The 13,900-nt window shown below is 50.6% G+C and overlaps 6 protein-coding genes across 6 annotated transcripts; 2 read left to right on the top strand and 4 right to left on the bottom strand.

Moving 5' to 3' along the window:
* The first annotated feature begins 468 nt into the window (after positions 1 to 468).
* BDV59DRAFT_172258 (bL33 family ribosomal protein) lies at positions 469 to 1,152 on the top strand. Its single transcript, XM_073688687.1, has 2 exons — positions 469 to 529; positions 633 to 1,152. The coding sequence occupies exons 1-2, from the start codon at positions 517 to 519 to the stop codon at positions 800 to 802; spliced, it is 183 nt and encodes a 60-aa protein (XP_073550949.1). The 5' UTR covers positions 469 to 516; the 3' UTR covers positions 803 to 1,152.
* Positions 1,153 to 1,225: 73 nt separating this feature from the next.
* On the bottom strand, positions 1,226 to 5,574 carry BDV59DRAFT_210793 (uncharacterized protein; the record flags this gene model as incomplete). Its single annotated transcript, XM_073695670.1, has 8 exons — positions 1,226 to 2,881; positions 2,930 to 2,980; positions 3,032 to 3,749; positions 3,809 to 4,842; positions 4,969 to 5,104; positions 5,261 to 5,363; positions 5,400 to 5,489; positions 5,523 to 5,574. 8 exons carry the CDS (start codon positions 5,572 to 5,574, stop codon positions 1,358 to 1,360), a joined length of 3,708 nt encoding a protein of 1,235 aa, XP_073550948.1. The 3' UTR covers positions 1,226 to 1,357.
* Positions 5,575 to 5,622: 48 nt separating this feature from the next.
* BDV59DRAFT_172250 (uncharacterized protein) lies at positions 5,623 to 5,929 on the bottom strand. The gene has a single exon (XM_073688686.1). The coding sequence runs from the start codon at positions 5,900 to 5,902 to the stop codon at positions 5,633 to 5,635; it is 270 nt and encodes an 89-aa protein (XP_073550947.1). The 5' UTR covers positions 5,903 to 5,929; the 3' UTR covers positions 5,623 to 5,632.
* Positions 5,930 to 6,439: 510 nt separating this feature from the next.
* On the top strand, positions 6,440 to 7,235 carry BDV59DRAFT_129672 (uncharacterized protein). Its single transcript, XM_073686949.1, has 2 exons — positions 6,440 to 6,743; positions 6,794 to 7,235. The coding sequence occupies exons 1-2, from the start codon at positions 6,548 to 6,550 to the stop codon at positions 7,078 to 7,080; spliced, it is 483 nt and encodes a 160-aa protein (XP_073550946.1). The 5' UTR covers positions 6,440 to 6,547; the 3' UTR covers positions 7,081 to 7,235.
* Positions 7,236 to 7,330: 95 nt separating this feature from the next.
* On the bottom strand, positions 7,331 to 10,516 carry exg2 (putative exo-beta-1,3-glucanase). Its single transcript, XM_073688685.1, has 3 exons — positions 8,993 to 10,516; positions 7,926 to 8,938; positions 7,331 to 7,869 (listed from the first exon to the last, which is right to left on the bottom strand). Exons 1-3 carry the CDS (start codon positions 10,082 to 10,084, stop codon positions 7,455 to 7,457), a joined length of 2,520 nt encoding a protein of 839 aa, XP_073550945.1. The 5' UTR covers positions 10,085 to 10,516; the 3' UTR covers positions 7,331 to 7,454.
* An 886-nt stretch (positions 10,517 to 11,402) lies between these two features.
* BDV59DRAFT_129647 (serine/threonine-protein kinase) lies at positions 11,403 to 13,886 on the bottom strand. The gene is made up of 8 exons (XM_073686948.1): positions 13,607 to 13,886; positions 13,425 to 13,547; positions 13,241 to 13,352; positions 12,973 to 13,177; positions 12,745 to 12,900; positions 12,234 to 12,688; positions 12,148 to 12,177; positions 11,403 to 12,091 (listed from the first exon to the last, which is right to left on the bottom strand). The coding sequence occupies exons 1-8, from the start codon at positions 13,647 to 13,649 to the stop codon at positions 11,530 to 11,532; spliced, it is 1,686 nt and encodes a 561-aa protein (XP_073550944.1). The 5' UTR covers positions 13,650 to 13,886; the 3' UTR covers positions 11,403 to 11,529.
* Positions 13,887 to 13,900: the final 14 nt, after the last annotated feature.

Genomic DNA, 13,900 nt, shown 5'->3' with positions numbered 1-13,900 from the left:
CCCCAGTAGGCATGGACTCTTGACATCCTGTGACCGATCCGATGGATAGACGCATATTGCCGAGAGCCTATAGATCCATCCATAAAATTGATGACATACAGCACATTAGTAGTATCTTGTTTCAAACAATTTTATCACATGAAACATCTTCCATTGTGAATCTGGGGCTTTACACTGCCCTACTGTATCAGAGTTCCTCGAGTGCGAGCTGCAGCTGCATCGGGTCTGTGAAGGATAGACCACAGCGACAAGGCGATTCATCCTGATAAGATATCAACTCCTTGCCATCTTACAGAATCTCTGCTCTTGAAAGCTGCCCAGTTATCAGAACATGGATTTTCGACGAACAAAGAACTGGAGACAGAAACGCTACTTGTTGAAGTATAGATCACGTGGTCACTAGGGACCAGTCACGTGATAGTCAAAAGTTCTCCGCCGCATCTCCGAACATTCACGTCTCCCGATCGACCACACTCTCATTACCACTTCCACGATTGTCCCATCGAAACCGCCGCCATGGCTAAGAAAGGTGCGTATACCCACCGAGACGGGCTCGTCTCTGTGGGATATCCCCATAGATGGGCTTTGAAAACATGCCCCCGCAACAATCCCACTGACAAGACCCTTCACAGCCAAGTCGCGCACCGTCGCTGTTCGTCTCATCTCCATGGCCATGACCGGCTACTTCCGGACGATGATTAGGCCCCGTACCCACCGTCCGCTGAGCATGCTTAAATACGACCCGGTCGTGAAGAAGAAGGTGCTCTTCCTGGAAGCCACCAAGGGTGGACGCGCGAAGTAAACTTCCATCGGCGTTATACCACCTATCTTTGCGATATATCCGTATCCGAACGCGCGGCTCAGTCCATACTTTGTGGTGCATTTCCGGAAACGAGGATGAACGAGTTATCGCGGCATCGCTATTCCTCGAGCGCAATTGTTACCGAGTCTACTTCTCCTATGAATGATTATGTATATTAGAAGGACAGCTGGGGATAGTTGGACGTTTTCTATCAGTCAACTTCTCTGATCTGTGTATTTTTTTTCAGGGTTTGCATTTGGGCGTTAAGTACAATACGGGCTGATAAATATGCTTTTCACATCACATATCAGAATACACCATTCTTCTTTTTCATGTTTGCTTTATTGAAGGTTTTTTTTTTTTTTTGGCAATGGCGCCATATGTATTTCGTAGGATCAGAATAAGTCATGCTTGAGAAATCGTCTAAGGTATGTCGCAAATGTCGCTAGGATTCATAGGTTATGTATGAATCCTCCTTCAGGCACATCTGTTAAATCGAGCATTGTACTTGTCGCCTACATCAGTCAGCTCCAAGAAGTTCCGGAGAAGCTACCGTTACATACTCCGGCTTCTACGTCTTGTGGCTTTCGTACCCCGATTTGGCACGGGGTTGCTTGGTTTGTTGTCATTCCCAGGCGGATGCTTGCTGCCTCCAGACGCCAATCTTGTTGGACTCGCTTTGCGTCCAATGTGTTCAGAGTTTGCGGCTTTGGAATTCTGAATAGAAGAATCAGCAGAAACTTTTGCGGTTTTGCCTCTGTTCGATGGAACATCTATCTGCTCCTTCACGGCTTCGCCGGGTTGCACTTCATTCGGCTGCACGGTGTTCTTGGGCGCAAGTGCTCTAGAGGAGTGACCAACCTTACTATAAGTCCTTTTATTTGTGCGAGTGGCTTTTATTACTACCGCCGCCTTCTGAAAACTTTTATTGCCGACTTCTCGATGCTCGAGTTCTTGATCTCTGCATCTCGCTGCCGCTACATTTGGGTCTCCCGTTTCAAATGCCACAGCTTTGGGCCTGCATGGAGGCACGTCGCTTTTGTCAATGCAACCGGACTCCTGTCGGACGTTTTGGATTGTTTGTACACTGCCTTTTGGCTCTTCTGTCATCTGTGTAGATGGCACGATGTAGAAGGATTCTTTGGCGGACGGAATCGCGGGACGCTCCCCTGATTCTCCCTTGCCTTGTGTTGATGCGGTTCTGCTCGCATCTTTCTCTTCTGGTGTTAAAAGAAGCATCTCAGTAAGATCACTGTGGATGTGTTGAGGGCTCGAACAAGGCTCAAGCGACAGCTGATGTCGAATGCTTGAAAAGGGTAAAATGCTCATTGATTGCTGGGATGCTGGAGCCTGATCAATCTCGCCATTGACACTTTCATGACATATTCCTTGGGAGCTCTGTATGCTTTGACTCCTGTATATCGCTTCTGTTGTCTGGAAGATCTCCCTTCCTGGAGTCCTGATTATATGTTGGGACGTTGAGGGGGCCTGGGAGTTCAATGGGCCACCAGCATCTTGGAGAGCGGGTATAGTTCCATGCCTGGGGCTCGTCAGCTGAGCTTTAGAAGTTGCTTTTAGAACAATTTCTAGCTTGCTCCACACGTCCGAGAATGGTTCTTCTGGTGACATAATGCCACTCTGACATAGAGATTCCTTGACTTTCTTGAGCCAGCTTTCAGAGTCTTGTACTCTTCGAAGGAGTGAATGTATCTCGGATTTAGCTTTTGACTTCCCACACTCCAAGTTTGAGCGTTCTAAGTTTGCCATCGAAAGTTCTTTGCGAATGTTGCTGCATTCCTCTTCCCTTCTTGAGATGTCGGATTGAAGGGTGACAAGCTTACGCTGAGAATCTTCTTTGAACATGCTGGTTTCCGCACTCAATGCGGATAGCTTGCTATCGAGTTCGCTGACTTTTTCGTTGGCAAGGCTGAGTTGTTGTCGCAGAGATTCTTGCCCAGTTGAATGCGAAGATACAGCATCTTGCAGCATTTTGATCTCCACGTCCCTCTCGGAAAGCTTTCCATCCTTCTCCCTGCACTGCGATTCCAGTGCCTGAATCTGAATTTCTCTTTCGGAAATCTAGAAGCTGTCATTATTTGTGATTAACCTCTTGTGTGGCGTACCTACAAGGCCTTGTAAATCCTTTTGTGCCTCTTCCCATGTCGCTTCTCTTTCCACCTGCACTACCCCAGCAAAGATCCTGGGCTGTAGTAGAGATTGTAGGCTCACGAGGGCTTTCTGGGTGTCTTGCATCTTGCTGGTAATAGCCTCTACGGCATTTTTTGTCTCAGCCTTCTCTCTGAGAAGACCGTGCAACTGCTGTTCGTACTTTTCCTTACTTTGGTCCCGCGTGATGACACTCGCTCTGTTTAGTTCTTCACGGATCTCAACCTCGACCACTTTGACTCTATCCTGGAGTTCAGTAACCTTATTATTCGAAAACCTTGCCCGAGCCTCTGCTTCGTGTCGTTCTTTGGAGCTTTCAGCTAGAGTGAGTTTCAACTGTGCGACTTCTTCTTCTCTGACATTAAGATTATTGATCATGGCTGCAAGGTCGGACGACAACTGTTTCATCTTATCTTCAAGCTCAGTTCGCTCCGTGGGAGCTATAGAACTTTTTACTTCTGCCCCGATATCTGAGGGAGTGTTCATCTCAGCAAGCTTCGCATGGAGATTGTTCATCTGCTCAAAGAGATCGCATTCTCGATCATGTAGACCTTTGACTGTTTTATCAAGCTTCTCAATGCATGGCATGAACATGCTTATGCTATCTTGAAAAGAGTGGCAATTTGTTTGATTTGCAGTCAATTGCTCCATCAGAATTGACTCTGAGTCCAATTCGATTTCAACATGTTGCAGTTGGCTTTTTAATTCAGTCGCCAGACTCCTGTTGGTTGCCGAACTGTTTTGAAACTCCGTGATGAGACCTAGAGTGTCCTGCTTCATACTGGAAACATAGTATCAATAATTTATATTCGCAGTCAAATAAAATTGGGCTCGACTTACTGAGCCGCAGCTTCTTGGAATATCTCCTTGCATTTCTGCATGTCGATTTTACTCCCTAAATATTCCTCATTCATCTGGTTGAGAGAGTTGAGTATGCCTCTGAATGCATCATCCAAGGCACATTGAGTGTCGTTATGCGAGGCATCCAATTTTTTGTCTATAAACTCGAATGCGGAATCAAGATTTTTCGCCATGCTGAGTTGATCTGCCCTTAGGGATTTTAACGTATTCGCCTGGGCATGGGAAGTCTCTCGAACATAGGCTTCTAGAGCAAGTGACCTCTTCTTTTCATGGCATAGTTGGGTCCGAATGGAAGCACACTTTTCTTCCTCGCTCCTTAAGGCCTGTTTCAGAGAGTTGATCGAATCTTGGGATATTATGATCCCACTTCGCAACCCATCCATTATGTTGCTAGCATTAGAAATTTCCCTTTTCATATCTGTGGTTTCTTGAGTTATACCCGTACTTTCTTCGACGAGCGATCCCTTCGAAGCTCTGAAGCGCTCTACCTCTCTGTGGAGGGCCTGGTAATCAGAACCCAACTCGTTGAGGAAGTGTTTGAAATTCGCAAGCCGTGTTCTCCAACCGTCTATTTGAAATCGATAGGCCTTCGTCTCAATGGCCTTTTTCTGCAGCTGGGTAACTAGGACACTCACTTGATGTTGTAGTGCCTTGTTTTCCTCCACCAACGTTGAGAGTTTGTCCTCCAATTGGCCCCTAACGTCAATAGCGGCAGCCTCCTTCTCTTCGCGTTCTTTCATTCGGGTTATCAAGATTTGGAACAAAGCTTCTTCCGTCAACTGATTGTTACTATTATCAGGAGGTATTAATGCGTTGGAGGATGTCCTTTTTCCGTTCGCGTGGCGACGCTTCTTGGCCTCTCTGGGACCATTCATCTCAAGAACCTCCGATTCTAGGCTGGTTTTAGATACCTCGGCTGTGGATTCGTCTATACGCCTCTCGTCTCCATCACAGAGCTTTCTCTTCGTTCTATGGTCCTTATGTCTCGGTAATTCCTGCGGCGCGCCCTGCGTCTGTTAGTGTCAGCCGTGATCAATACAATGAAGTCTGTGAAAATCTCTCTTCGTTGACTGACAGATTCATTGCATTTTACTATAGCATTATCAGTAGAGGGAGAGGTATAGCTTGAGACTGCCTACCGGAGTCCTCATTTTCTGGAGATAAGAGCTGAGGGTTTGGGACATATTGTTCCTGGGTGGTTCCTGTTTTGGGGACTTCATTGTGGTGTTTGAATTCTGTTTGAGGCGTGGATCCGGCCATTGGGATCCTGTTTTCCTCGTTTCTCACCACCTTTGCCTCCCTGGTGTGGACTGCTGATGAATGGAGCGTCTCAGAGCTATTAGATGGAGGATCATCGAAGTTGAGCGCGGGGTTGTTAGAGTGCCTGTAAATGACTCAATACAGATCAAACGGGTATAGCATCTTCCTTACCCAAGTTGAGCTTCCTGAGGCAAGAGGGTGTACATTTCGGCAGGTTCATTTGCACTCCAAGCGTCTTTCTTATTGGACTCACGGGACAAACGACTACCTAGGCCTGGTCGGGCTGTGCACTGCAGAGCGAAAGCCTTACCTGATGGAAGGGGCTTTGCAAACGAAAAGGCTGTAAGGTCTATCCCAGAGCTCTGTGGACGTTGCATGAGGATCGGTGATGGTCCTTGTTCTGTTGTAGTCGAGTTTGCATTTGCCAATCTACCCAACAGAGCTCCTAGGCCTGGTGATCCAGGGATATCGATTATTCCCGCCATTTCACTAACAGCACTAATAGTGTTGCTGCTTGTGGAGTGGTCACTGTGGGAGTGGTTATCAGGAGTGTATCACAACTGATTGATATGGTGGATATGCTCGCAAGAGTTTTGGTTGCCTGTTCTGATGAAGCTTTATGACCACAGAGAACGTTTCCTCTGAAGATGACCCGAACGGAGGTGCACAAGAAGACGGATGAAGAGGAGAGACGAGGGAGAAGATTGTAATTGACCTCTGGAGAGAAGAAAGCGGACAAGGTACGCCTTCTTGATGGAGGGCCGGTAGCTTCCATTTTGGGAAACGCCAACCCCATAACCTCATCGCTTCCATGATTTCCACCTTCGGATACAATACAAACACGTGCATGGTTACACGGCATAGCATATGCTGGGACAAACGAGTTCAATATCTAGATGATGGCTAAGCCACCACGAGGCTACTAATTCCCTTCGCACCACCCGATGATGATGCACCAAAACCATGCGACAGCCCATTACGCGCCGCTGCACTCAAAGTCAAACGTCTCGATACAATGGGGCTTACTTCCGGCTGGCTACCAGCGCGTACCTTTCATTGGTTGCCGCCTCTCGGCTACTCAGAAGCCAAGGCGGTTATCACAGATCCCAGCGCCTACATCACATCGTCACCGGCAGGTCTGCGGATTGATTCGTCGGGGTAATATACCTTCACTCCTTTCACATTGCCACGAAGACCAATCCACTCTGCAGAGCATGCCGAGCTCGTGTTCTGGGGTTTGATGCCCTTCCCTAACCTATCATACCCCGGTCACTAGGCAACTGGTATTTCTGCACAGGTATGAGTGATGGGCTGTGCTATGGCGGTTTATCATCGCGAATACCCGCCGTACTCACCATTTCCCCTTTTCCTATGTTGTTTTATCTCTCGTGCTGTGCAAGCCGTTTCTAGACCGGTGAAAATACCATAACACGCTACTCCGACACGATTACGAAAACAATGTTTCCACAACCTTTGCACACCTCTCTAGCTATTTGTGCCTTGGTTGCACAATCAATGGGACAGGACTACCCGGAAACGGTCCAAGAGCAAAATGAAGCCGGCGCAGCAGGGCCGTCGTCAGAAGGCGTTGGCATGACCTCCACCGGAATGATCGTTTTATGCACAATAGTTGGAGTAGTTGTGGTTGTCGGAAGTGAGTTCGGCCCCGGAACAGTTCGCTTTTCTGTCCTGATCCATCTCTAGTCTCCTCAGCGGTCCTCTTCGTCGTCGCCAAGAAGCGTCAATGGGAGATGCGTGAGGCCATCCGCCGTTCGGCTCGCCATGTCACTCAGGCCATCAAGACACCGTTGACTCCTCGTTTTCCTCGGTCACAGGTGGCACCAAAGCGAGAGAGAGGGGTGTCTAGGGAGGAACATAAAGCGCACAAATTGATGGACCTAGAAAAGAACTCCCTGGTGACAGAAAAAGAATCGAGGGAAGAGAGCAAGCCCAGAAGCTGGGGGTCTTACTTTCACTTCAATCGTGCATAGGTCTACCAGTTTTGCATTTCTCTCTGACTGGCTCAGAGGATCGAAGATGGTGATTTCCTGGCGCTTGCATATTTATTGATTCTGTCTGATGTTGGTTGTTCTTTCTCCTCTTCACTTGGGTCATGCATAGTGAAGCGGTTGGCTCATATCTCTATTTTGTAAACTGCTTGAATGCAAATCTTTATATCGCAGATAATGCAAATATACCATAGTTATGTACATATAAACTCCCATAAACATGCCAGAATATACTCAAACAGATCGACAAGTGTGAAAAAGAACATGAAACGAAGACTGTACAACGACATACCAGGCCCAACTAAGCACCATACACTACCCATATGAAACCACACCGGTCCCGGACTCAGTTCCAATCAATAGTATTCCGGCAGATTGTCGAAGTCTGGAACATCGTCGCCGCATTTGAATGCGGGAGCATACGCCTTCTGGGGCATGAAGCCGTTCTTCCAAGCAGTCTTATAGCTCCACTGAGGTGCCGACTCCGTATGCCAAGTCCAATAGAACCAGCCCTGGGCTGTTTCAAACGCGGACATTTGGGCTTCAGCATATGTCTGTAAGAACTTCTTGTATTGGTCGGAATACTCAGAGGGATCGGCATTGGCGGAGCTGCAACTGCAGGTTTGGCCGCTGTCGGCGGTGGGACAGTAGGCGGTTGAGTCGGTCAGCGAGAAAGTGCCTTCCCAGCGCGTGCCACGGCCGACGTTGTTGAGATATTTGGTGCAATCAGTGTCGGCTTGTGACCATTCGCCACATATCGTTGGGCCCCAGCTGCAGGAGTTAATCAAATATCGACATTTTGGAGTAAGACATGACCTTAGACTTACCCTGCGCTGGTAGTGTTGATTTCCTGGATCATACTGTGCCAATCGTTGCAAACAAGCTTGATCTTATCCGTATGTTTCATAACGATCTGGGCGGTGTTGAAGATGGTGTACTGATGTGTATCTAAAAACATACGATCTGGCCGGGTCTTCAGCATTTTCTTCCACTTGCTCAGGTTCAAGAAGCCGTCGTGGATAGTGACATAGGCAGTAACTCCGTTCTTTTGGATTAGCTTGGTTGCTTCGGTTGACCAGTCCAGAACATCCTCTACAGGGAGAGAGAGCATCATGGGTTCATTGACGAGGCCGTAGATCGTGACGATGTTCTTGTATCGGTCTTGTGCGAAGAACTGGGATAGCTGGTCATGCATTTCGAGCGAACGCTTGCGGTTCAGATCTCCATTCGTCCCGTTCAGCCATTCTATAGGGCCCTCGCGGCCGCTATGATTCCACCCATTCTGGCTCCCCGCAATACCGTGCGGATCGAGTTTCACTCGGAGTCCGTACTTGCGGCAGTACTCGATGGCTCGGAGGAGATATCGCCATGAGATCTTCGGGACGTACTGATCCCCGTCGTACGTCGTTACGGCCCAGTATGAGAACTGGATTCGGACGTGGTCAAGCCCGGCGTCCCTTATGTCCGCAAAGTCCTGCTCAGTAATAAAAGTAGCATAGTGTCTTTCGATCCGGGAGGCTGCGGAGTCTCCGAGCTTCTGGCACAAGGTCCACTCGTCAACCACCCCGTCAATGCTGGAGTAGCTTTCAAAGAGCGAGGGGACGATAAACGGCTCGATGGACAGCCAGCCACCGAGGTTCACACCGCGGATGGGCTGCGATCCATACGGAAAGGGTTCATTCAACGGGGGAACATTATCGTTCGGCCGGGCTGAATCGTCCCAGGTTGAATTCAGCCCCATGATAGACAGACCACCCACCGTCTCATTCGTGAAAGTCACATTAAAGCCCATCGTGTCATACCAGGTCCACGGATCAAGCACGGTCCCCTTCGCGTAGTCCTACCTACCCGTCAGTCCATTCTCTAATCCCCTGACACGCGGGAATAGACCTACCGGGATGCTGTCACGACTGATACCGTCCAGGTTCGAATTAGACGGCGTGCCATCGTCCGACGTCGTCGAATCGGAATTCTTCTCATTATCCTTCTTCGACACGACCACGGCCACGGGAATGACAATCGCCAGCAGCACGATCAACACCCCAACACCAACCCACATCCACTTCTTCTTCTTCCAGAACGGCTCTCCACCCTCCTCTCCCTCCATGCTCGGAGACCACGCGCCCTCATTCTCCCATTTCGATCCCGCACCGCCAGCCCCGCCACCACCTCGGTGTCGAACCTTCATATCCGGACTTCGGCCCTCCTCCAAATACGCCCCCGACACAATCCTCCCCTTCGACTGACCACGAGGCGTCTCCTCAGGGAAGGGATCCAGCATGCGCGGCTGATCTGCGACAACCGCGCGTTTGCGGCGGTGTTTCTTCTCAGCCTTGACATCCGCCTTCGCGCGCGACCTATCTTCTTTCTCATACTGCGAGCTCAGCCGCGCCAGCGCATCCGCACTCAACAGATGAGACGCGCTGTTGGTCGAATCACTGCTCTGATGCTTGGCCGCGACAGTCTCCCGCCCACGTTCTTTCCGCCGGTGTTGTCGTCGTGCGTCTCTCTCGGGGTCAGGCTCCCGCTCGCGACGGTCGTCTCTGGAGCGGTGTGGTCGCTGGTGATCTCGAGTGTCGCGCGATGGACTGCCCTCCACCTCGTATGCGCGCTGTCGCCGCCGCCTGTCGCCATCGCGACGTCGTTCTCGGTCTCGTTTCCGCGGTGAGTCGTCGGCATGCGCACGCTCTGCGCCTCGTGACCGTCTCAGCGGTACTGCGGGATCCTCGCCGGCGAGATCGTACTCGTTTGCATCGTCGTAGGAATCGTGGTGGGATTCGTAACCGCGTGAGTGGCCGCGCGATCGTCGATAAGCGTGCTCGCGGCGGTACCGTCTGCGGTTGTCATAGTCGGCGTCGTCGAGATCCTCGTCGTCTTCGTAGTCTGTATCCCGGTACTTTCGTCGCGAGTATTGCTTGCGGTCGGGCTCGGGCTCGCTGTCACCGCGGCCGCGATAGCGGTCTCGACTGCGCGAGTGGCTCGGCATAAAATGTGCGATTGTCTGGAATGGGCAGGAGGAGGGCTGTTGGCTCGAGAATGTGGAGATTGCAGCTTGGAATGTTGTAAGGCCGAGCGATCAATCCACTCAGAATCTATGTCGATTGATAGGGGGACATTGTTGAGATTGTAAAACGAGGGAGACGAGAAGAAGTTGCCTAGTCGTCCATGGAACTACTGAAGGGCGATCCTCCAAGAGCGAGGTACGTCCCCGCCAAGATCGACTACTTCTGACCTTGTAAACAAACTTCACTGCCCAGGTGGAATGGGCTGCCGCAGAGTGAAACACACGCGATATCAGAGGGCTCTGATCTCCCTGACACAGAAACAGTAAATGCTTGAGGAGAGTTCGATCCGAGAACGCACCCTGTTCATATTCGATATGAACCCATTCTCCGATCGGACGTGATGATCTCACGGGCCCCTGGCGATGGTGGAGAGTGTGTGGATCACCGAGAAAACTCCAGTTGCGGAGCAACCAAAGGCGGTGAATCACGGTCACTATCTTCTCAGCTTAAACAAAATGCATGCGTTCTTCTATCTACCAAGGACGACAATCACAAGAATAGCACTACTCGGTCAGACACAACAGCCCGGCCATGTCATAAATATGAACCAAACGAAGGAATCTATCCTGCCCCTGCTCTCCGATATGCCTTGCACAATGCCTTAGCACGAGGGGTATGTGTGGAAACGCCGCAGAAAGCAACTCGACCGAAATAAAATACACGCCCATGAGGAACACAGATATGCAGAAACAAAGAGAATCGCCACGCAACTAAGTATTATGTTAGACATGCCATATGTGCCACTCCCATCTGTACAACTCCACGGCCAATCCGGTATAGAGGTCAAGACAAAGAGAAAGAGAGAACATAGCGAAAGATGAGAATCAAAGATTGTGTACGTGTATCGGATATCTGCATCCAACTAGAGGACCAAATGAGAATGAAGAGAGATTAAAACGGTATCATGAGGTAGAGCAATTGCCGCCAACGAACAGAAATCGACTCGGGTTGAAATGCCGAAGTGCGACACCAGCAGCCCGCCCCCTGGGGGATCACACATATCGCAAGCCAAGAAGGCAGTTCAGATGGTGTCGCCTTCCGTACGTTCGACTTTTTGTGTTTGTTTTGTTTTTTTCAGGCCTCGCATGAAAGCCCGGGTTTTTCCATGCTGAGTGATCGAATCCCTGGGGGTTCATGTACTTTGGATGAGGCCGCCGGTCATATTGTTAACGGTGCTAGGACTGCTGACTCCCGGGTGCGGCCAATGTCAGGACGGACCAGCCATCATTGTAATGTTTGACTATTGTTGCGCAACGTTCTTTTGGCCACCAATGATCATCTCGTACGAGCAGAATTAATTGAGTCATGCAGGGGCGAAGGAGTCAAGCTCAGCTTGTCCCTGTTCGCGGAGAGTTACCGGCTCTTTTCAGCTGATAATCTGTCGGGCGCCTTCTTTGCCAAGTACACCAGGTTCCTGCGGTTTGGGGCTCCGATCACGACCCTTCTTCCTACTTAGGAACGAGAGCATGCCGGTGTTTGAGGGTTTTCCCTTATTCGAACCTGCCTCATACCCCTCGGCAGGGAGAGTCGTGCTGTGGTCGGCGAGCTCCGTCCAGCTGCCAGCCTCCTCCAAGACCATCTGCACACCACCGCCTTTACTGGTCTTGCGGGTAGCTCCGCGAGGGCGTCCCGGCGGAGGGGGCAAGGGCCGGCTGAAAGAAGGAGCGGGCGGCGGAGGTGGGGGCGGAGGTAGTTGCGAATGGGAGGATGGAGAGGCAGACATATTGCTCTGGAAGTTGTTGGGCGCATAATTCTGGGGTTCGGAATTGTCGCCAATCGGGGAGGCAGCGACGGGAGAATTGTCCGGTTGAGTCAAGCGACTGACTGATCCATCGTTGCGGGGGGGAGGCGAGTTCCGGGAGGAATCGGGCTGGGAATATTGACGGGAATGGGTCAAAGTGGCTGGAGGGAGGCAGTCTTCGGGGTTCCTGAAAGTACACGTTAGCAAGGTGCACGAGCTTTGTTGCACAAGAGTTCAACTTACCTGGAGGCTGCGATTGCCTCGGCGGCATTTCTGCATGTGGTCAGCGATATCCACCATATTGCAGCAGTTATGGCGGTTTGACGTACCCTCGATATGTCACCTTTGTATAATCAAACGGCTCAAACATGGTCTCTATCAGACGGTGAAGTTCGTCTTCCCTAATCTCTTTCGCGGTTGCATCCTCCCTCAGCTCCGCTCTCGGTTTCTGCCTGCGGGCACGAGCCTCCAGCGGCGCCTCTTCCAACAGCAACTCCTCCAGATCATAGGTGGCATCAAAGTTGGTCTTGTCGCTGGACGGGCGGAATACAGGCAGCACCTCCTTCCGCTCCAGCGCCACAAAATCAATATTGGCGAAGAACTGATGCGAAATGAAACTTTCGAAACTGACAGCGCCGATGCGCCTGCTTCGGTCTCTTTCCATCAAGGCGGCCATTGCACGCAGACAGGGAACGGAAACTGCTGGGTTCGTGACGTAGTACTTTGGCTGGGCCTTCTTGATGTTTTCGCTTAACGTATCCTGACTGCGGCCTTCGAACGGTCGCTATCCGCCAGATTAGCATACGACAGGCGGGCAAGGTAAACCGACGGCTGACGAACCTTGTTATAGATGCACTCATAGAAGGTGACGCCCAAAGACCACCAATCAACCTCGCAATAGTAACCGCCCCCTTCGTACACCTCGGGGGCCAAATATGCCAACGTTCCGGATTTGCTTGTGAGAGGTTTGCCAGGTCGGAAGTCCGAGGCCACGTTCTATCAAGGCAAACGGGAAACCGGTCAGCAGTCACGACATAGAGTGTAAGGGCACTCATGGAGAGCACATACAAAATCTGCAAGATGGACGTGTCCCTCAGAGTCCAGCAGCACGTTGTCAGGCTTCACATCGCGATGGATAATGCCTTGGGAATGGATATATCGCAAGGCACAACCTAGCTCGGCTACCCAAAATCGAACCGCTTCCTCAGTGAAGCACTTCCGGGAGATGTGGAAACGCAAATCACCGCCGTTCATCAGGTCGACCACAATGTAACTGGATTAGGTGTTAGCAACCAGGGGATTCTCGCTAATAGACGAAAGTCCGTCCCCAACATACATATACTCTATATCCTGAAAGCTGTATCTCAAGTTACATAGGAAGGGGTGGTTCAAGTGCTCCAGCATGCGGCGTTCGCGAATAATATTCCGTACGCTTTCCGATCGAACCACTAAAAGCGAGGGGAAAGGGTCATCAGTCGACGGACATACGAGGGGAAAAGAGGAACCGGTCGAAGACTCACCTTCTTCTTTCCGAATGTATTTCAGAGCGAACGTCAAGCCAGTGTCTTTCTTCTCCACGATGCGCACCTTTCCAAACGCACCCTTGCCTACCACTCGTAGGAGACGGAATTGGTTCAAGTTGACTGAATCGATAGTCAGAAAAGGTATCACCCGCGGGGCGTGGAATAGGGACGACACGCACCCTCATCACCCTCAGCGATGGGTTTCCCCTGGGAGTTTCCCATTCTGCAAAGGTATGTAACGAAATTCGGGACTCTTCTATGGCGCAACTCTTGTCTGCATCCCAGTGAAGGTCACGAGGGAGAACACAAAAGACCGACGAAAACCGAAGATGAAAGGCGGCGAACCGAGACGACCGACAGGAGGGTAGGAGATGGAGCCGGCGACGCGGGAGGGTTTATAGAGACGCGAGGGTTCGGATGATACCAACTGCAAACGCGAGAAAGCCGGGTTAGTCTGCAAACAAAGAATTGCT

This window comes from Aspergillus ambiguus, assembly GCF_047715705.1.
Source record: "Aspergillus ambiguus strain CBS 117.58 unplaced genomic scaffold BDV59scaffold_5, whole genome shotgun sequence".
NCBI lineage: Eukaryota > Fungi > Ascomycota > Eurotiomycetes > Eurotiales > Aspergillaceae > Aspergillus > Aspergillus ambiguus.
This window is presented reverse-complemented; position numbering and strand designations above follow the sequence as displayed.